This window comes from Carcharhinus amblyrhynchos, chromosome 20 (assembly GCF_965287045.1).
Source record: "Carcharhinus amblyrhynchos chromosome 20, sCarAmb.v2.hapA, whole genome shotgun sequence".
Classification (NCBI taxonomy): domain Eukaryota; kingdom Metazoa; phylum Chordata; class Chondrichthyes; order Carcharhiniformes; family Carcharhinidae; genus Carcharhinus; species Carcharhinus amblyrhynchos.
In genome coordinates, this window is record NC_137343.1 from 1,537,345 (window position 1) to 1,558,708 (window position 21,364).

The 21,364-nt window shown below is 44.5% G+C and overlaps 1 protein-coding gene across 2 annotated transcripts in view; it reads left to right on the forward strand.

Moving 5' to 3' along the window:
• Nucleotides 1-10,953, forward strand: part of sbno1 (strawberry notch homolog 1 (Drosophila)) — a 150,871-nt gene extending 139,918 nt beyond the window's left edge. For both annotated transcript variants that reach the window (XM_080207934.1, XM_080207935.1), the window contains 2 exons: nucleotides 2,315-2,508; nucleotides 9,122-10,953. In XM_080207934.1, coding sequence (XP_080064060.1) covers nucleotides 2,315-2,508; nucleotides 9,122-9,264 — 337 coding nt within the window. In that variant the 3' untranslated portion in view covers nucleotides 9,265-10,953. The remainder of the gene's footprint in view (nucleotides 1-2,314; nucleotides 2,509-9,121) is intronic.
• The last annotated feature ends 10,411 nt before the right edge of the window (nucleotides 10,954-21,364 follow it).

A 21,364-nucleotide genomic window follows, 5' to 3' on the forward strand; every position in this document is an offset into this window, starting at 1 on the left:
CGAAGGAAGAGTGCTGGATGTGGTTTACGTGGACTTCAGCAAGGCGTTTGATAAGGTCCCCCATGCAAGACTTCTTGAAAAAGTGAGGGGGCATGGGATCCAAGGGACTGTTGCCTTGTGGATCCAGAACTGGCTTGCCTGCAGAAGGCAGAGAGTGGTTGTGGATGGGTCTTTTTCTGCATGGATGTCGGTCACCAGTGGAGTGCCCCAGGGTTCTGTTCTAGGACCCTTGCGGTTTGTCATTTTCATAAATGACCTGGATGAAGAAGTGGAGGGATGGGTTGGTAAGTTTGCCGACGACACGAAGGTTGGTGGTGTTGTGGATAGTCTGGAGGGATGTCAGAAGTTGCAGCGAGACATAGATGGGATGCAAGACTGGGCGGAGAAGTGGCAGGTGGACTTCAACGAGGATACATGTGTAGTGGCCCAGTTTGGCAGGTCCAATGGGATGGAGGAGTATAATATCAAGGGTAGGACTCTTAGCAGTGTAGAGGAGAGAAGGACCTTGGGGTCTGGGTCCACAGGACTCTTAAATCGGCCTTGCAGGTGGAGGATGTGGTCAAGAAGACGTATGGTGCACTAGCTTTCATTAATCGAGGGATTGAGTTTAGGAGTCGGGAGGTAATGCGGCAACTTTATAAGACCCTTGTCAGACCCCACTTGGAGTACTGTGCGCAGTTCTGGTTGCCTCATTACAAGAAAGATGTGGAAGCTATTGAGAGGGTGCAGAGAAGATTTACAAGGATGTTGCCTGGATTGGGTGGCATGCCTTATGAGGATAGGTTGAGGGAGCTTGGTCTTTTCTCCCTGGAGAGACAAAGGTTGAGAGACGACCTGATAGAGGTTTATAAGATGTTGAGAGGTATAGATCGGGTGGATTCTCGGAGGCTATTTCCCAGGGCTGAAATGGTCGCTACAAGAGGACACAGGTTTAAGGTGCTGGGGAGCAGGTCCAGAGGAGATGTCAGGGGTAAGTTTTTCACTGAAGGTGGTGAGTGAGTGGAATTGGCTGCCGTCAGTGGTGGTAGAGGCAAACTCGTTGGGGTCTTTTAAGAGACTTCTGGGCGCGTACATGGGATTTAATGGGATTGAGAGTTATAGATAGGCCTGTTAGGTAGGGATACGATCAGTGCAACTTATAGGCCGAAGGGCCTGTTTGTGCTGTAGTGTTCTATGTTCTATGACATACAAGTGCTCGAAAATGGAATTTGAAAAGCTAGATGCTTGATGGCCAGCATGGACACAGTGGGCTGAAGTGCCCCTTTCTGTGTTGTAAGATTCTATGGCTCTGAGTCCTGAGTGCAGAAGTTCCTCCTCATCTCAGTATTAAATGACCTATCTCTCTTATTCTGAGACTTCTATTTTTCCCAGCCAGGGAAAACATCCTCTCTGCATCGAACCTGTCAAGTCCTTGAAGAATTCAATGAGATTGCCCTTCATTTATCTGGACTCCAGAGAATACAGGCCCGTTGTCCTCAGTCTTATAGGTCCCAGGGTTTAGTCTGGTAAAACTTCACTGCACTGCTTCTGACAGATATACCTTGGGTAAATACATCAAATTCCCACAATGTAGAAGGCCATTTGCTCCCATCAAGTCGGCGCCAAGAGATGTGGCATGATCAGATTTCTGTTCACAGCACCAGGGACCCAGGTTCAATTCTGGCCTTGGGTGACTGTGTGGAATTTGCACATTCTCTCTGTCTGCATGGGTTTCCTCTGGGTGCTCCAGTTTTTTTCCCACAGTCCAAAGATGAGCAGGCTAATTGAATTGAACATGGTAAATGTGCAGGGTTACGAGAATAGGACAGAGGGGCTAGGCTGGGTCAGATGCTCTTTCAGAGAGTCAGTGCAGACTCGGGTCGCATGGCTTCTTTCTGCACTGTAGCGATTCTGGTTCTATGGTTAATTGCAGCACGTCTCTTTCTTCCATACTCTAATCTTTTTGTAATGAAGGCTAATGAATCATTTGTCCTCCTCATTGCATGTATTCTTTGTGACCCAGGGCCCTTTGGAAATCAATCTCTCCCCAATTCAGAGCTTTTGTTTTTGTCATGCCTGTATTAGGCATTTATGGAAGGCTTAGAAGTTGCTTTTCAATTTGTTCACTTTCATCATGGCAGAAAGTAATTATTAATTGTCTACCCCAAAATCAAGTGAAAAGAAGTTGTGATTGAATTTATCTGGCATGTGGAAATATGTTAACCTTATTCCTTTAGGCACAGGACAATTGCACATCAAGTGCATTTCATGTGGCATCAGTGACTCTTTAAAGAGTGAAATGACTTGTTTTGTAATTTTCTTTTCATCCTAAAAGGCGTGGAAACTGCAAAAAAGTAAGCCTCGGAATGGCTTGTGAAGTCGGGTTGCGGTGCCGCACTTATCATGTCCTCTGTGGCTCAGTTCTTAGTGTCTGGACAAAAGTGGAAGGAGTCTTGGCCTCTGTAAGTGGGACAAATGTAAAAATGCAGATTGTGCGATTAAAAACAGAAGATGGGCAAAGGATTGTTGGTGAGTATGAGCAATGGATTAGCGTTATACTGCAAATGGAAATGCAATGTTTTACTTAATACTGAAGCTGGATGGTAAACTATCAAAAATGCAATTACTTCTGAGCCAATTGTTGTGGAGAAGATCAAATTTGTGCCTGTTGAGGACTTCAAGAGAACTTGGATTTCTTTGATCTAACCTTGATCCTGGCATCAGCATGGCAGCATACCATCCTGGAGTCATGTCTGTAGTTGCAAATATTCCTGACAGTTCCTCTAACAAATTTCCCATCACTATTGCACTACCATTCTTCCTATTCCACTCGTATGCATCTCACCTGTGGTGCTAGGAAATTGGCTCTTGCTGCAGTCCTCTGAGGAACCATCATTGTCACCAGTATCCAAAATGGCAAACCAGTTAGTGAGCACAATTGACCCTGGGTCCTCCTACATAACCTTCCCAGTTCTCTTGGATTATCTGGCGGTCACCAATTCCTACTCTGCCTGCGTGCTGCAACCTGCAGTGTGACCATCTCATAGTTTTCATCTTCATGAATGCACTGCAGTGATTTGCTATAGTTCAAATGTTAAACCCCTGCAATCAGTGACGATACGTTCAGGACAATGGTGTGTCAGTGATTTCTCACATTTCAGGGGATGCACATTCCATTCGACCATGCTGCCCTGCCATGCCTTAAACTTACAAGATGTTCATAATAAATAGAGTAACTTGCCAATCAACTTCTTTCTTCGACCCAAGTACCTTTCTAGATATTTTTAGATATTTTACGGTAACTAAATTGCAATTTACTGACTTCCCTTGATAGAAAAATGTACACATGAATTGAAAGACATAAAACTCTGACAAGGCTGGACAGACTGGATACAAGGATATTGTTTCCTCTGGCTGGGAGGTGTAGAACAAGGGGTCACAGTATTAGGACATGGAATAGGCCATTTAGGATTAAGATGAGGAGAAACCTCTTCACTCAGGATGGCAGACCCATGGAATTCTCTACCACAGGCTATTTAAGCCTAGACACTGAATATGTTTAAGAAGGAAATTGATATCTAGACTCTAAAGGCATCATGGGGTATGACAGGTTCCCCAGAGTATGGCATTTGGATAGAAGATTAGACATGATATTGAATGGAGGAGCAGGCTTGAAAGGCCAAATGGGCTGCTTCTATTTTGTGTTTATGTAATCTGATACATAGAATACCTACAGTGCAGAAGATGCAGATTCGATAGGGTCTTTTAAGAGACTTCTGGATGAGTTAATAACAGATGAGTTAATAATGAGATGTTTTAATAACAGAGTTGTCGTGATGGGAGACTTCAATTTCCCAAACATCGACTGGAATATCCCTAGGGTAAGGGGTATAGATGGGGAGGAGTTTGTTAGGTGTGTTCAGGAGGGTTTCCTGACGCAGTATGTGGACAAGCCTACGAGGGGAGAGGCTGTACTTGACCTGGTACTGGCGAATGAACCAGGGCAGGTGATGGATCTTTCGGTAGGAGAGCATCTTGGATATGGTGACCATAATTCTATCTCCTTCACAATTGCGTTGGAACGAGATAGGATCAGGCAGGCTAGGAAGGTGTTTGTCTGGGGTAAGGGGAGATACGAAGAAGTCAGGAAGTTACTTGGACAAATAAACTGGAAGGAGGCGTTCTTAGGGAAAAGTACCGAAGGAAGGTGGCAGATATTCAAGGAATGTGTGTCTGGAGCTCTGAATGACAACGTTCCGATGAGACGAGGGGGTTTTGGTGGGTCGAGGGAACCGTGGTGCACAAAGGATGTGTTGAACCTAGTCAGGAAGAAAAGGAAGGTGTACAAGAGGTTCAGGGAATTAGGAGATGTTAAAGATCTTGAGGAGTATAAGGACTGTAGGAGGGAACTTAAAAGGGAAATTAGGAGAGCTAGAAGGGGTCATGAGAAGACCTTGGCGGGTAAGATTAAGGAGAATCCCAAGGCCTTCTATAAATATGTGAAAGGTAAAAGGATAAGAAGAGAAGGGATAGGACCTATAAAAGGTGAGGGGGGAAAGGTTTGTGTGGAACCAGAAGAAATGGCAGAGGTGCTTAACGAGTACTTCGCCTCAGTATTCACGGTGGAAGCCGATCTGGGAGATTTTGTTATGGATTTGCAGCAGATGGAAAGGATTGAGTACGTGAATATTAAGGAGGAGGATGTGTTGGAACTTTTGAATTCTATCAAGGTAGATAAGTCGCCGGGACCAGATGGGATGTACCCCAGGATACTGTGGGAGGCGAGGGAAGAGATTGCAGAGCCCCTGGCGATGATCTTTGCGTCGTCAATGGAGACGGGAGAGGTTCCAGAGGATTGGAGGATTGCAGATGTAGTTCCTATTTTTAAGAAAGGGAACAGAGAGAGCCCGGGAAATTACCGACCGGTGAGTCTGACCTCAGTGGTTGGTAAGCTGATGGAGAGGCTTCTGAGGGACAAGATTTACGAACATTTGGAGAGGTTTGACATGATCAGGAATAGTCAGCATGGATTTGTCAAGGGCAGGTCGTGCCTTACAAGCCTAGTTGAGTTCTTCGATAATGTGACTGAACACATTGACGAAGGAAGTGCCGTGGACGTAGTGTACATGGACTTCAGCAAGGCGTTTGATAAGGTCCCCCATGCAAGACTTCTTGAGAAGGTGAGAGGGCATGGGATCCAAGGGCCTTTGGCCTTGTGGATCCAGAACTGGCTTGCCTGCAGAAGGCAGAGAGTGGTTGTGGATGGGGCTTTTTCTGAATGGAGGTCAGTCACCAGCGGAGTGCCTCAAGGATCTGTTCTGGGACCCTTGTTGTTTGTCATTTTCATAAATGACCTGCATGAGGAAGTGGAGGGATGGGTAAGTAAGTTCGCTGATGACACGAAGGTCGGTGGTGTTGTGGATGATCTGGAAGGATGGCAAAAGTTGCAGCAGGACATAGATAGGATGCAGGACTGGGCGGAGAAGTGGCAGATGGACTTCAACGCGGATAAATGTGTAGTCGTCCATTTTGGCAGAACCAACGGGATGAACGAGTACACTATCAAGGGCAGAAGTCTGAGTAGTGTTGAGGAGCAGAAGGATCTTGGGGTCCGGGTCCACAGGACTCTTAAATCGGCCTCGCAGGTGGAGGAGGTGGTCAAGAAGGCGTATGGTGTACTGGCCTTCATTAATCGAGGGATTGAGTTTAGGAGTCGGGAGGTAATGCTGGAACTTTATAAGACCCTTGTCAGGCCTCATTTGGAGTACTGTGCGCAGTTCTGGTCGCCTCACTATAGGAAAGATGTAGAAGCTATTGAAAGGGTGCAGAGGAGATTTACAAGGATGTTGCCTGGACTGGGAGGCATGCCTTATGAAGTTAGGTTGAGGGAGCTGGGACTCTTTTCCCTGGAGAGACGAAGGTTGAGAGGCGACCTGATAGAAGTTTACAAAATGTTGAGAGGAATGGATAGGGTGGACTCTCAGAGGCTATTTCCCCGGGTTGAAATGGTCGCTACGAGAGGACACAGATTTAAGGTGCGGGGAGGGAGGTTCAGAAGTGATGTTAGGGGTAAGTTTTTCACTCAGAGGGTGGTGAGTGAATGGAATCGGCTGCCGTCAGTGGTGGTGGAGGCGAACTCGCTGGGGTCTTTTAAAAGACTTCTGGATGAGTATATGGGGTTTAATGAGATTGAGGGTTATAGATAGGTCTGTAGGTTGGTAGGTGATGTGATCGGCGCAACTTGTGGGCCGAAGGGCCTGTTTGTGCTGTAGTGTTCTATGTTCTATGAGTACATGGGACTTAGTAAGATTGAGGGTTATAGATATGCCTAGTAGGTAGAGATATGTTCGGCGCAACTTGTGGGCCAAAGGGGCCTATTTGTGCTGTAGTTTTTCTATGTTCTATGTCCATTTGACTCATCAAGTCTCCCTTGACTTCCCAAAAAAGCATCGTACCCTGTCCCCACAACCCCTTACATTTATGGCTAATCCACCTAACTACACATCTTTGGAGTGTGGGAGGAAACCAGAGCACTCGGAGGAAGCCACTGGAGGCATGGGGCGAATATGAACAAATGGAATCTGGAAGGCTGGAATCAGACCTCAGTCCCTGGTGCCATGAGGCAGTGGTGCGAACCACTGTGCCATTACTTTGGTGCAGTTTATTTCCTAGAATTGGTTCATGCTTCTTTTTAAACTTGTAGGTCAACTAGAACTCCCCTCTGTTCCTCAGACAGGCTGTACCATTGGGAAATTGCCATACCAGGTTTTTTATAGTTTAATGTCCATTAGAAGCTAAATCTATATGCACAATTTGCATTACTAATAGTCAGCTTGCTGTCAAATTCCAACACTTGCAGATTGCAGACATTCATTTCAGTTTAATGAGTAACCATGCTCTTCAAGAGCTCTTAGATTAGCAAGCAGGATCTTTTTTTAGAATAAAAGTGTGCATATGTCATACCAGTTCAAGTGAAGCAAGAGCATTAGGCAGGTTTACTTTTTTTGTTCGTGGGATGTGGGCATTGCTGGCTGTTGTCCATCCCTAATTCATAGAATCCGTACAATGCAAAAGGAGGCCATTTGGCCCATTGAGCCTGCACCGACCGCAATCCCACCCAGTCCCTATCCCTGTAGTCTTGCGTATTTACCCTGTTCATCCCCCTGACATTACGTGGCAATTCAGCATGGCCAATCAACCTGATATGCACATCTTTGGTCTGCCTGCTCCTCCATTCAATCGTGCCCTTGCTCGGGGTATTTAAGAGTCAAACATGTTGTGGCTCTGGAGTTACATATACAGCAGCCTTCCTTCTTTGAAGAACATTAGTGGGTTTTTTATAGCAATCAAAAATGTTGATCAGCAGACTTGTAATACCAGATGGTGGGATTCTAGCCATGGTAGAATTTAAACTCAGAATGTTAGTCCAGTGACTACCCCAGCACCTCCCCATACAGTTTGACAAAAAGGGTTATTTGACCTGGGTGTCTTTGTATACCAGTCACTAAAGGTAAGCATGTAGTGCAGCAGTGGTGAAGAAGACCTTCATAGCAAGAGGATTTGAGTGCAGGAGTTGCAATTCTTCAGAGCTTTGAGATCACACCTGAAATATTGAGTGCAGTTTTGTTCTCCTTATCTGAGGACAAATATTCTTGCTATAGATGGACTGCAGGGAAGGTTTACCAGACTGATTCCTGTGATGGTGGGACTAACGTATGAGGAAAGATTGAATCAGTTAGGATTATATTCGCTGGAGTCCAAAAGAATGAGGGGGGATCTCATAGAAACCAATGAAATTGTAACTGGACTAGACGGGAGACGCAGGAAGAATGTTCCTGATGGTGGGGGTGTTCATCACCAGGGGTCATAGTCGCAAGGATAAGAGGTAAAACCTTTAGTATTGAAATGAGGAGAAATTTCTTCACCAAGAGAGTGATGAGCCTGTGGAATTTGCTACCGCAGAAAGTACTTGAGGCCAAAGCATTGTATACTTTTGAGAGATTAAATATAGTTCTTGTGGTGAAAGGTATTAAAGGATAAGGGGGGTGGGGGGGGGGGGGTGGAGAAGGAGGCAACGTGATCAAGCTACTGAGTTGAATGAGTTATGAAAATGAATGGTGGATCAGACTTTAAGGGCCGAATGGCCTACTCTTTGTTTCATGGCATACTGTTGTAAAATTTGTTTCATTTAAATTGGGAATTTGAAGCAGAATTTCAACAACACATTATTGTCTTTATTAAAAACTTGACCCAGTCTTGAACTTATATGAAGGCCAGAGATGGAAATTTTAATAAGAACATGTTTGCTTAATACAGTCCTTTCTCACCAGATTTGAACATCCTGTTATGTGCAGCCTTACAAAGAAGTCTTAAAGGATCCAAGTCCATTGCTCTCCTTCCACTAAAGTCAGAGGTTGACTTCTCAGCAAGCTTTAACTTCCCCCAGCTCCTAGTTGGAAGACAGTGTCCCTCAACTTTACCATTTTGGGGTTTCCGTTTGGATGCACATGGTTCCAGAGAACCAGAAGACTTTGATTAATTGGCAAAAGAAACAGTGAGGGAAACTCCTTTCACGTTGCAAGTGTTTAGGGTCAGGAATGCATTACTGAGAGTGTAGTGGAGATTGCCAATTGAGGCTTTCAAAAGAGAATTGGATCATTCTATGATTCAGCCAAGCTCCATTCTTACAGTCCTTCAGTTGGGAAAGGTGAATATTTTGTAAACTTCAGAAAGCAAGAATACATCAAATTTCTCATTGTGCTTGGAAGTTATCACTGACATTATTTAACTACTTTATCAAGAACAGATTTCTCATCACTGGCAATTATGACTGACTAGGGTGAGGCCTTTTTTCACCTGAGTAATGGCTGCATGCAGATTACAAAGTCCCATGTGACTGAAGCAGACAGCCTCAAAAGTTTGCTGTGCTTAATTTTGTCTACACATCGTAACACTTGAACTTTGTTGTTCTTCCTTGGTAGTTCAGGTGCAAAAAAAACTTGGTTGATTATTTTCGCAAATATTGGCTCGGTGTAACCCTGAAATCTGACTAAAAGGCTGTATTCTGCTTGCCGAAAATGTAGTTGATTGCATTGATGTATTTTTAATCCTTAAACCTACATCTTAAAACTTTGTATTACAGGTTTGATAATTCCTCAGAACTGTGTCTCACCATTGATGAACATTCTGTCAACGTCGGACCAGTCACAACAGCTGGCACTGCAGCAGCAACAGATGTGGCAGCAACTCCACCCTCAAAGCATGAGTCACATGAGCAACACATAGTGACGAGCTGCACATATTGAGACTAACCTTACTTGAAAACTGTAACTTACAGGAGTGCAACGCCATGTGACCTTCACTATTTTCAGAAATTCAGGGTCATATTCCAAAGAGATTCCTTGATTAGTGAAGTATTGGTGAAAATAGTGAATCTGGGATTACCCGTAATTAAATCAGAGACAAGTTCTGATTAACAAACGGGCGAAAGTTGAAGGCCAAGATGTTTGGACGCTTTACTTTTTTTCTCTTTCCCTTCCTACACTTCTTCATGTTAGCACTTTGTTCTTTACTGACAGCTGCTATAATTCTCCACTTTCATTTCTACTGTTTAAGTAATGGAAAGCAATGTGTGCACTCTTTGCACATCAAATGCTTCACCTTCAAATTAATTTCATTTAATTTCCTGTGTCTTGTTTTGTAGCATAAGTGAGGACATTTTGTAGCTTGTTACAAATGAGTGTGCACTGGTTCTGGAGACATGCTGAAGGCTACGTTACTTGCTGTACGTACCTGGAATGTTTCATGTTAAATACATGCTTATTGGAATTACAACCCTGTAAAATTCTTCCCATCTCTGGGCTGGGTTTGTAAACCCTGCAGTCTTAAAAGTGAACAAGCATTTATTCAGGGTCTGATTATCATGTATATCCTATAAGCAGGATGTAAATATGATACAAAAAATGCAAAAATCCTGGCCTATTTAAAAAAAAGGCAGTATAATTGAAACTTTATTGGGGAATTAATTACTTTATACAGAAGCTGTTTTGAATATGTTGATATGCTTTCTTTCTCCACAATGTGTAATTTCTGGGTAACTGCAAAATGTATGTTCTGTATTTGTTTCATGGCACAATCTTAAATTATCTGGTGATTTTATATTAAAATTCTGAGAACCACTTTAAAAGCTTCATCATATTTAATCACTAATCTAATGTTGGTTATTATTTTCTACCAAGCAATTTTATGCAGCACTTAGTGTAGTTTAGAAAACATCCTTCGACATAAAGGATCACAGTTTTTAAATAAAAACTGTCATTTGTGAAGTTCAATGGAATATTCTGGATTATGGTCATTGTGAGTGCATGCAGGTTGAGGCTGGTGAATACTGTCACCCCTCAGTCATTAAAAGTTAATAATTTAAGAAATGTACATCTTGTACTCTTGTTGCCCTCTGATTCACAAATATGCTGGTTGCATGTTTTACTCATGCTGATGAAGCTGGTTGCTTAGACTAGTTGTAAAATGTAAGGGAGAGCCCATAAGACCATCTCAGGAGCCTCTCAGACAACTGCACTGTGCAGTTTCCTCAAGTGCTGTTCACAGTTCAAAGCTATTTAAGAGAGCATAGTTATTACTTCAGTAAGACTTGTACTGTACAAATGTGTATAGGGTCAGCTATGATATCAATACTTTGTTTTGACTACAAATAGTTTTGTCAACTTTATCAGAATAGTGAGGGAAATTTTGCCATTTCATGCTGGCACAAGTTGCACTACTGAAGATACTGAATTGTTTGTAATTGTATATTTAAGTTAGAATTGTCAACAAAATAAGTTGCTGCAAGACACAGGACCCTTGCAGACTATTAATAAATCATATTGTACTAATGGAAACTAATGGTGTAGAGTTTTTAAAGATGAGAAAAATGATGTGTATTCCACAGGGTACAGAAGTATATCCTGACTGAACCAATTATAAATAATGGGATATTTCTTATGTTCTTATGTTCATATTCGATGTAAAATGTTACACTTCCCAGTTCTGTTTGTACTGTGGTAAGTATTAAAATTTCCCTTGTTCATCCAGTATTCAATTGGGGAAGGGAAAGAAGAAATATTGAAATGTTCTTTCTCTGACTTTTATCATTGCTGTTTTTGGAGGTGACCTTTCTCCTCAGTTCTGTAACTGGAGAATGTTTGCCTCTGGAATTAATATCTTATGGACCATTTAGTGTTTGAACCATTGAATCCATGGATCTGTCAATATTTTCAAGGCCTTATAATGTTGGCTCTTCTTTGAGCTCAAGATTCATGAGGGTTGTTCTCCATTAGTTGGGCTGTTTATATTTAGCATTTAAATAGGACGTCAGAAAGTTACTTACATTAGATTTTTGTTAAAAGGGGAAGTTACTTTTAATGAACCTTGCTATTATTACTTACGTGGCGAAAAACTGCAGCAGGCGACGGTGCAGAGGGACCTCCGGGTCCTTGTGCATGAGTCGCAAAAACCCAGCTTGCAGGTGCAGCAGGTGGTCAGGAAGGCGAATGGGATGCTGGCCTTCATAGCGAGGGGGATTGAATATAAAAGTAGGGAGGTCTTGCTGCAGCTGTATAGGGCATTGGTGAGGCCGCAGCTGGAGTACTGTGTGCAGTTTTGGGCGCCGCACCTGCGCAAGGATATTTTGGCCTTGGAGGGAGTGCAGAGGAGGTTTACTAGGCTGATACCGGAGTTGAGGGGGTTGAGCTATGAGGAGAGGCTGAATAAACTAGGCTTGTACTCGTTAGAGTTTAGAAGAATGAGGGGAGATCTCATTGAGACGTATAAGATGATGAATGGGACAGATAGGATAGAGGTGGAGAGACTCTTCCCGCTCAAAAAACAGTAGGACTGGGGGCACAGCCTCAAGATAAAGGGGAGGCGGTTTAGAATGGAGTTGAGGAGGAACTTCTTCACTCAAAGGGTGGTGAATCTCTGGAATTCTCTGCCCGTTGAAGTGGTGGAGGCTGCCTCGCTAAATATTTTTAAGAAGCAGGTTGATGGGTTTTTGATAAGAGAGGGGATTAAGGGTTATGGGGAGAGGGCGGGAAAGTGGAACTGAGCCACGACAGATCAGCCATGATCTTATTGAATGGCGGGGCAGGCTCGAAGGGCTAGATGGCCTACTCCTGCTCCTATTTCTTATGTTCTTATTATATTTGACCAGAATGAAGGGCTGTTGACTGGAATGAAGGGTGATATGGAAGTGTGTTCACATTCAAAGCCCCCTTTTTCTAATTGCAGTTCATGTTGGCCCAATTATCTTTCAAAATAACTCGTGCTATACCTATAAAATAAAATCTCATTGCTAACAAGGTTTGTGTTATCAAATTCTTGGGAGCAATCTTTTCTCTCTCCTTCCCCTCCAGCTGTTTGTTGAGTGGGGTATGAAGGTTGATCTAGATTCCAAGAAAGAACATTGTACATCTAGTGGCTAAGGTAGTATTAATCTAAAGATTTACTTCAGTTAAATATTGTGGATCATGTTTGATAAAATATACAGCAGTTTATACACCAAAGTTAAATCTGGGAGGGGAATTCTTATTGTTTTGTATAAAGTGTGGCATTTGAACATGTGAAAATGTGAAGATTGAAGAAAAAACAGAAAATGCTGGCAACACTGGTCAGACAGCATCTGTATGAGATGATTCAGGTCAACAATCTTTCATTAGAAGGCCGAGGTGAAATTGGAACAAATGGGCTTCAGAATCCAAGACATTCAATGTGGGGGCGTAGGGTTGATAGGATTAAGGAAGTGAATGGGTGGCTCGGATTGGTGTGGGAGGAATGGGTTTGAATTTATGGGGCATTGGCACCAGTATTGGGGTAGGTGGGACCTGTTCGGGCGGGATGGGGTTGGTCTGAACCGTGCTGGGACCAGAGTGCTGGCGAATCGAGTAAAGAGGACTGTAGACAGGGCTTTAAACTAATTGGGGGGGGAGGGTGCGAGGGTAGGTGACGTTACGAGGTCTAAAGTTAAGGATAGGGTACAGGTAAGGGAAGAGGCCGAGGATGTCCCAATAATAGAGGGAGTAGGGGGCGTGAGTATGGTTGGTGGCGTTACGGCAAATAGGGTCCAGGTGAAGGCTGGGATGAAAGTGCTTTATCTGAATGCACGAAGCATTCGGAATAAAGTGGATGAGCTGGTGGCACAGATCAACACAAATGGATACGATCTGGTGGCCATTACAGAGACATGGCTGCAAGGTGACAGGGACTGGGAGCTGAATGTACAGGGCTATCAAGTGTTTAGGAAGGATAGGCAGGAGGGAAAAGGGGGTGGCGTAGCTTTGCTGATTAAGGATAGCATCAAGGTGGTAGCAAGGGATGATATTGGAGCCAAGGAGCAGAACGTGGAATCGTTGTGGGTGGAGATTAGGAACAGCAAAGGGAGGAAGACGCTGGTGGGTGTCGTCTATAGGCCCCCAAATAATGATCTGGAGGTGGGGCGGGCTGTTAACGCGCAAATAAGTGCGGCGTGCAGGAATGGGATGGCTGTAGTTATGGGGGATTTCAATCTGCATATTGACTGGTCAACCCATGTTGGACGCGGTGGGCTCGAGGAGGAGTTCTTGGAATGCTGCCGGGATAGTTTCCTGGAACAGTGTGTTGGAGCCGACGAGGGAGCGAGCTATCTTGGATCTGGTGCTATGTAATGAGGCGGGTAGAATTAGGGACCTTGCGGTGAAGGATCCTCTTGGAAAGAGTGATCATTGTATGGTGGAGTTTCTGGTGCAGGTGGAGGAGGAGAAAGTGGGTTCCCGGACACGCGTACTTTGTTTGAATAGAGGGGAGTACGGTAGGATGAGAGCAGAATTGGCGAATGTTGACTGGGGGAGCGCGTTGGAGGGAGGGTCTGCTGAGGAGCAGTGGAGGATCTTTAAGGAGATCTTTCTTGGTGCTCAGCGGAAATTTATTCCGATGGTCAAAAAGGACCGTAGGAGGAGAGGTAATAAGCCGTGGATAACGAAGGTGGTGAAGGAAAGTGTTAAATTAAAAGCGGAGGAATTTAGAGTAGCTAAGAGTAGTGGGCGAGAAGAGGATTGGGAGAGGTTTAAATGTCAACAAAGATTGACAAAGAAGTTGATAAAGAAGGGTAGGAGAAACTATGAAGCTGGGCTAGAGCTTAATATAAAAAAGGATAGCAAGAGTTTTTATAAAAATATAAAAAGGAAGAGGCTGGCTAGGGTGAACGTTGGTCCTTTAGAGGATGAGAAAGGGGACCTAGTGGTAGGGGATGGGGATATGGCTAAGGTATTGAATAACTTTTTTGTTTCTGTCTTCACGGAGGAGGACGTGAATAATTTGCCGGGTGTTAGCGATGGAAAGGTGGTAGGACTGGAGGGTCTCAATGACATTATTGTTACTAGAGAGGCGGTGCTCGAAAGACTGGAGGGGCTGATTGTGGACAAGTCCCCAGGACCGGATGGAATGCATCCGAGGGTTCTGAAAGAAATGGCGGAAGTGATAGTGGATGCCTTGGTGGTTATTTTCCAGACATCGCTGGATTCTGGGGAAGTGCCGGAAGATTGGAAAACGGCTAATGTTACGCCGTTGTTTAAGAAGGGTGCCAGGCAAAAGGCGGGGAATTATAGGCCGGTTAGTTTAACGTCTGTGGTAGGTAAAATGTTAGAATCCGTCATTAAGGAGGAAATTGCGAGGCATCTTGAAGGGAATTGCTTGATAGAGCAGACGCAGCACGGTTTCATTAAAGGGAAGTCGTGTCTGACAAATTTACTGGAGTTCTATGAGGATGTGTCTAGGGCAGTGGATAGAGGAGAGCCGGTGGATGTGGTCTTTCTGGATTTTCAGAAGGCGTTTGACAAAGTACCTCAAGAGGTTATTGCAGAAGGTCGAGGGACATGGAGTTGGGGGTAGGGTGTTAGCGTGGATAGAAGATTGGTTGTCAAATAGGAGGCAGAGAGTGGGGGTCAACGGGTGCTATTCGGATTGGCGGATGGTGACTAGTGGAGTGCCCCAGGGGTCGGTGCTGGGGCCTCAGCTTTTTACCATTTATATAGATGATCTGGAGGAGGGAACCGAGTGTAGGGTGTCGAAATTTGCTGATGACACCAAGATTGGGGGAACGGCAAATTGTGCGGAGGGTGTGGAGAGTCTGCAGAAGGATCTAGATAGGCTGGGCGAATGGGCCAGGAACTGGCAAATGGAATTTAATGTTGGCAAGTGTGAGGTGGTCCACTTTGGTAGGAATAATGGTAGGAAGGATTATTACTTACGTGGAGAAAAACTGCAGCAGGCGACGGTGCAGAGGGACCTCGGGGTCCTTGTGCATGAGTCACAAAAACCCAGCTTGCAGGTGCAGCAGGTGGTCAGGAAGGCGAATGGGATGCTGGCCTTCATAGCGAGGGGGATTGAATATAAAAGTAGGGAGGTCTTGCTGCAGCTGTATAGGGCATTGGTGAGGCCACAGCTGGAGTACTGTGTGCAGTTTTGGGCGCCGCACCTGCGCAAAGATATTTTGGCCTTGGAGGGAGTGCAGAGGAGGTTTACTAGGCTGATACCGGAGTTGAGGGGGTTGAGCTATGAGGAGAGGCTGAATAAACTAGGCTTGTACTCGTTAGAGTTTAGAAGAATGAGGGGAGATCTCATTGAGACGTATAAGATGATGAATGGGATGGATAGGATAGAGGTGGAGAGACTCTTCCTGCTCAAAAAAGACAGTAGGACTAGGGGGCACAGCCTCAAGATAAAGGGGGGGTGGTTTAGAACGGAGTTGAGGAGGAACTTCTTCACTCAAAGGGTGGTGAATCTCTGGAATTCTCTGCCCGTTGAAGTGGTGGAGGCTGCCTCGCTAAATATTTTTAAGACACGGGTTGATGGGTTTTTGATAAGAGAGGGGATTAAGGGTTATGGGGAGAGGGCGGGAAAGTGGAACTGAGCCACGACAGATCAGCCATGATCTTATTGAATGGCGGGGCAGGCTCGAAGGGCTAGATGGCCTACTCCTGCTCCTATTTCTTATGTTCTTATGTTATGTTCTTATGTATTTTTACAGTCCAATTTGTGATGGGACATTGAAATCTGTGTACACATTTTGAATCTTGGAATTGAAGTTTAAGTGGGGGGGAGCTCTTAGCTGGAATGTAAAAGCACCTTAACCATTGCCAGACATCATCTAAATTGTAAACATGAAAATAAATTGGTTGACATTTACAAATCAAAGTCTTTGCCAAAACACTTCTTTCCCCTGCAGTTCTTTTGTGCCTTTATGTATCATTGTGTTTTTAATCCTCAACCAAGCTTATGGCAGAAATATCCTTGAACGCCTACGATAGGATCTGAACATTCTTAGTGATTATCTTAGACGGAGGAAACAATAGTGCTGTCTTCGTGCAACTAACTGCAAACCGCAGATTGGGACAAGAAGGCACCATCTGGGGATCCAAATCTTTGACGGAAGCAAGCCATTCAGCTCGACCAGTCAGTGTTGGTATTTACATTCCATGTTGTTTTCTTGAATTATCTCATGGGATGTGTGTCATTGGCAAGGCCAGTATTCATTGCCTTTTCATAATTGCCCTCGAAGATTGCGAGCTGCTTTGGATACTGCAATCCATTCAGTGTAGGCGCATCTGCAATGCTTTTGGCAGGGTAGTTCCAGGATTTTGATCCAGTTACAGTGAAGGAATGACTACATAATTCCAATACAGGATCATGCATGGCTTGGGGACATCTTGGGGGTGGAGGTGTTTGTAGGCATGTGTTGCCCATTTATTATTGTCACATGTATTGGTACACAGTGAAAAGTATTGCCTCTTATTCTATACAGACAAAAAACCATTCATAGAGAAGTTAAGAGAGGGTGCAGAATGTTGTTACAGTCATAGCTAGCATATAAAGATCAAAAATGCAAGGTAGGTCCATTCAAAAGTCTGACAGCATCAGCGAAGAGGCTGTTCTTGAATTGTTGGGACGCATTTAGATTTTGTGCCTTTTTCCTGACAAGAAGGTGGAAGAGAGTATGTCCAGGGTGTGTTGGGTCCTTGATTATGTGGGCTGCTTTTCTGAGACGGCAAAGTGTAGATGGACTTAATGAGTGGGAGATTGGTTTGTGTGATGGACTGGGCTTCATTCACACTCCTTTGTGGTCTCTTACAGTCTTAGAGCACGAGCTATACCAAGCTGTGATCCATCCAAAACGGATGCATTCTATGAGGCATTTATAAAAGTTGTTGAGAATTGCAGCAGACATGCCAAAAGTCCTTAGCCTCCTGAGAAATTAGTGGCTAACTATAGTGTTGGCGTGAACAGATTAAGACAGTTGGTGATCTGAACACCGAAAAACTTGAAGTTATTTGATTATTATCACACGTATTAGTATAGTGTATTGTTTCTTAGACGCTATACAGATGAAGCATACCATACATAGAGAAGAAAGAAGAGATTGCAGAAAGTGGCATTACAGTCATAGCTAGGGTGTACAGAAACATCAGCTTAATGCAAGGTAGGTCCACTCAAGTCTGATGGCAGCAGGAAAGAAGTTTTTGAGTCGGTTGGTATGTGATCTCAGACTTTTGTATATTTTTCCTGACAAGAAGGTGGAAGAGAGTTTGTCCAGGGTGTGTAGGGTCCTTGATTATGTTGGTTGCTTTTCCAAGGCAGCGAGAAGAGTAGACAGTAATAATTGACGGGAGGCTGGTTTGAGTGATGGACTGGGCTTCATTCACGACTATAGTTTGGATAGAGCAGGGGCCATATCAAACTGATACAACCAGAAATAATGCTTTCTATGGTGCATCTGTAAAAGTTGGTGAGAGTTGCAGTGGAGTTGCCAAATTTCCTTTTACTCCTGAGAAAGTAGAGGCATTGGTGGGCTTTCCTAACGATAACGTCCACACAGAGGGAACAGGGCAGGTTGTTGATGACCTATTCACCTAAAAACTTGAAGCTCTGGACTATTTTTACTTCATCTCCATGGATATAGATGGGCATGCCCTCCACTACACTTTTTGAAGTCATGACTTATCTCTATTGTTCTGTTGGCATTGAGGGAGAGATTATTGTCATTGCACCAGTTCAGCAGATTCTCATTATTTTTGAGATGTGACCCACAGCAGCAGCGTCATCAACAAAACTGAAAATTGAGTTGGAGGAATTTGGCCACATGGTCAAAAGTGTATAAGGAGTATCGTAAGGGGCTGAGGACACAGCCTTTTGGGGCATCAGTGTTGTGGATGGTTATGGAGGTGGTGTTGTCTATCCTGACTCACTGTGGTCTGTGAGTTAGGAAGTCTAGGATCAGGTTGCAGAGGGAGAAGCCGAGCCCCAGGCCACAAAGTTTGGAGATGACGCTCGTAGGCGTAATGGTGTTGAAGGCTGAGCAGTAATCTATAAATAGGAGTCTGATGTAGGTGTCTTTGTTAGCTTGGTGTTCCAGGGTTGAGTGCTGTGGACCTATTGCAACGATAGTTAAGCTCTTGTGGATCCAGGTCGTTTCATAGGCAGGAATTGGTTTGTGCCATGACTAACCTTTCAAATCTTTTCATCATAATGGACGTCAGAGCCATCAGATGATAGGTACAGGATGATGGTAATCTTGAAGCAGATAGGGACCTCAGATTGATGGAGAGGGAGGTTGAAGATGTCTGTGAATACTCCTACCAGCTGGTTCTCACAGGACCTGAGTGCTCGTCTGGGTACTTCATCTAGGCCAGTTGCTTTCCATGAGTTCACTTTCGAGAAGACTGCTCTGGCATCTGCAAAGTGACCTCGGATACAGGTTCATCCAAGGCTTCCGGGATGAAGGACGTGCTCTCATTGACCTCTTGTCAAAATAGAATGCATTGAGCTCATTGGGGAGGGATGCATTTGAGCTGGCAATTTTACCTGCCTTATCTTGTAGCCTGTTATGTCTTGCAGTCCTTGCCATAGTCAGCAGGGGTCAGTGTAGCTAGCCTGGGATTCTAGCTTAGTTAGGTACTCTTGGCAACTCTGGATCGCTGTAGATCATATCTGGCTTTCTTAGAAACAGAAAAACTACAGCACAATGCAGGCCCTACAGCCCACAAAGTTGTGTTGAGCATATCCCTACCTTAAAGATTACTAGGCTTACCTATAACCCTCTATCTTACTAAGTTCCACGTACTTATCTAAAAGTCTCTTAAAAAACCCTATCAAATCCACCACCACCGTTGTCAGCAGCCCATTCCACACACCCACCACTGAGTGAAAAACTTAGCCCTGACATCTCCTCTGCACCTACTCCTGAGCACCTTCAACCTGTGTCCTATTGTAGCAACCATTTCAGCCCTGGGAAAAAGCCTCTGACTATCCACTCATTCAATACCTCTCACATCTTATACACCTCTAACAGGTCACCCTTCATCCTTCGTCTCTCCAAAGAGAAAAGGCCGAGCTGCCTCAACCTATCCTCATAAGGCATGCTCCCCAATCCAGACAACATCCTTGTAAATCTCCTGTGCACCCTTTCTATGGCTTCTACATCCTTTCTGTAATGAGGTGACCAGTACTCCAAATGGGGTCTGACCAGGATCCTATATAGCTGCAATATTATCTCTTGACTCCTAAATTCAATTCCTCGATTGATGAAGGCCAGTGCACCATACACCGCCTTAACCGCAGCTTCAACCTGCGCAGCTGCTTTGAGCGTCCTATGAACTCAGACCCCAAGATCCTTCTGATCTTCCACACTGCCAAGCGTCTTACCTTTAATATTATATTCTGCAATCCTATTTGACCTGCCAAAATGAACCACTTCACACTTATCTGGGTTGAACTCCATCTGCCACTTCTCCGCCCAGTCTTGCATCCTATCAGTGTCTCGCTGCAACTTCTGACATCCCTCCACACTATCCACAACACCTCCAACCTTTGTGTCATTAGCAAACTTACCGACCCATACATCCACTTGTATAGGTTAGGGTCACCTGATTTGAACGCCTCAGACCTAGACTTCAGGCAATGGATATCCCTGTTCATCAATGGTTTCCAGTTGGGAACATATGGATTTTTGGTTGGGAAACAAGCTCAACCATTTCCACCTCATTCCTGATGATGTAGACAGGGTCATGTCCTCCATTATGCTTCCTGAAGTGGATAACTACTTTATTTTGCTGATATTGAAGGAGAGATTATTGTTGTCACAGCAGTTCACCAGATTCTCTATCTCTTTCCTGTATTCTATCTTGTCATTTTTTTGAGATCTGACCCACTATGGGGGTATCATCAGCAAATTTGAAAATTGAGTTGAAGAGTAATTTGACCACTGTCATAGGTATATAAGGAGTAAAGGGGCTGAGGACATAACAAAGTGGGGTACCAGTGTTGAGGATAATTGTGGAGGACGTGTTGCTACCTATCCTTGCTGATTACAATCTGTGGTTCAGGAAGTATAGGATCCAGATACAAAGGGAGGTGCTGAGTCCTAGGCTGAGGAGTTTTGTAGGGATAATGATGTTGAAGGCTGAGCTGCAATCAATAGGAGTCTGACATGAGTGCCCTGGTTATCCAGGAGTCGATGGTAGCCATGATGTGGAGATGCCGGCATTGGACTGGGATAAACACAATAAGCAGTCTCGCAATACCAGGGTAAAGTCTGACAGGTTTGTTAGCACAAGCCACTAGTTTTTGGAGCGCTGCTCCTTTATCAGATGCATGGGATTTCAGTTCACAAACAAGGTGTATAAAAACACATTCAATTCATAAAATAATGGTTGGAATGCAAGTCTTTACAGGTAATTACATCTTAAAACATGATAAAATGTGAGTAAAGAGAGTATTAAGCATAGGTTAAAGAGATGTGTAATTGTCTCCAGACAGGATAGGTAGTAAGATTTTTCAAGTCCAGGCAAGTGATGGGGGTTACAGATCGCGTGACATGAACCCAAGATCCCAGTTGAGGCTGTCCTTGTGTGAGCGGAACTTGGCTATTGATCACTAGTCAGCACCTCTGTAACTGTGAAGGCCACCTTGGAGAAGGCCTTCCCCAACAATCAGATCTCTGGTGTTCTCAAACAGGAAGCCATTACTCTTGCCTGGTGATTGTCATGTGCTGTTCATTCATCTGTTGCTGTAGTGTCTGCATGGTTTCCCGGGTGTACTGTGTCCCTGGACCTTATATTGCAACTTGAGTCTGTGTCTTTATATGCCCTGTTTGTAAACACAACTCCCACTTACCTGATGAAGGAACAGCGCTCGAAAAGCTAATACTACCAAATAACCCTTGGACTTTGACCTGGTGTTGGCTGACTGGCTTCTCCACGTGGTAGAGCCCGTGTCCAAGGGGCGGGGCCGATCCTGGGGTGGGCGGGCCCTGGGGGTGGGGGCGGCCCTGGGGGGGTAGGGGGCGGTCCTGGGGGGGCGGGGC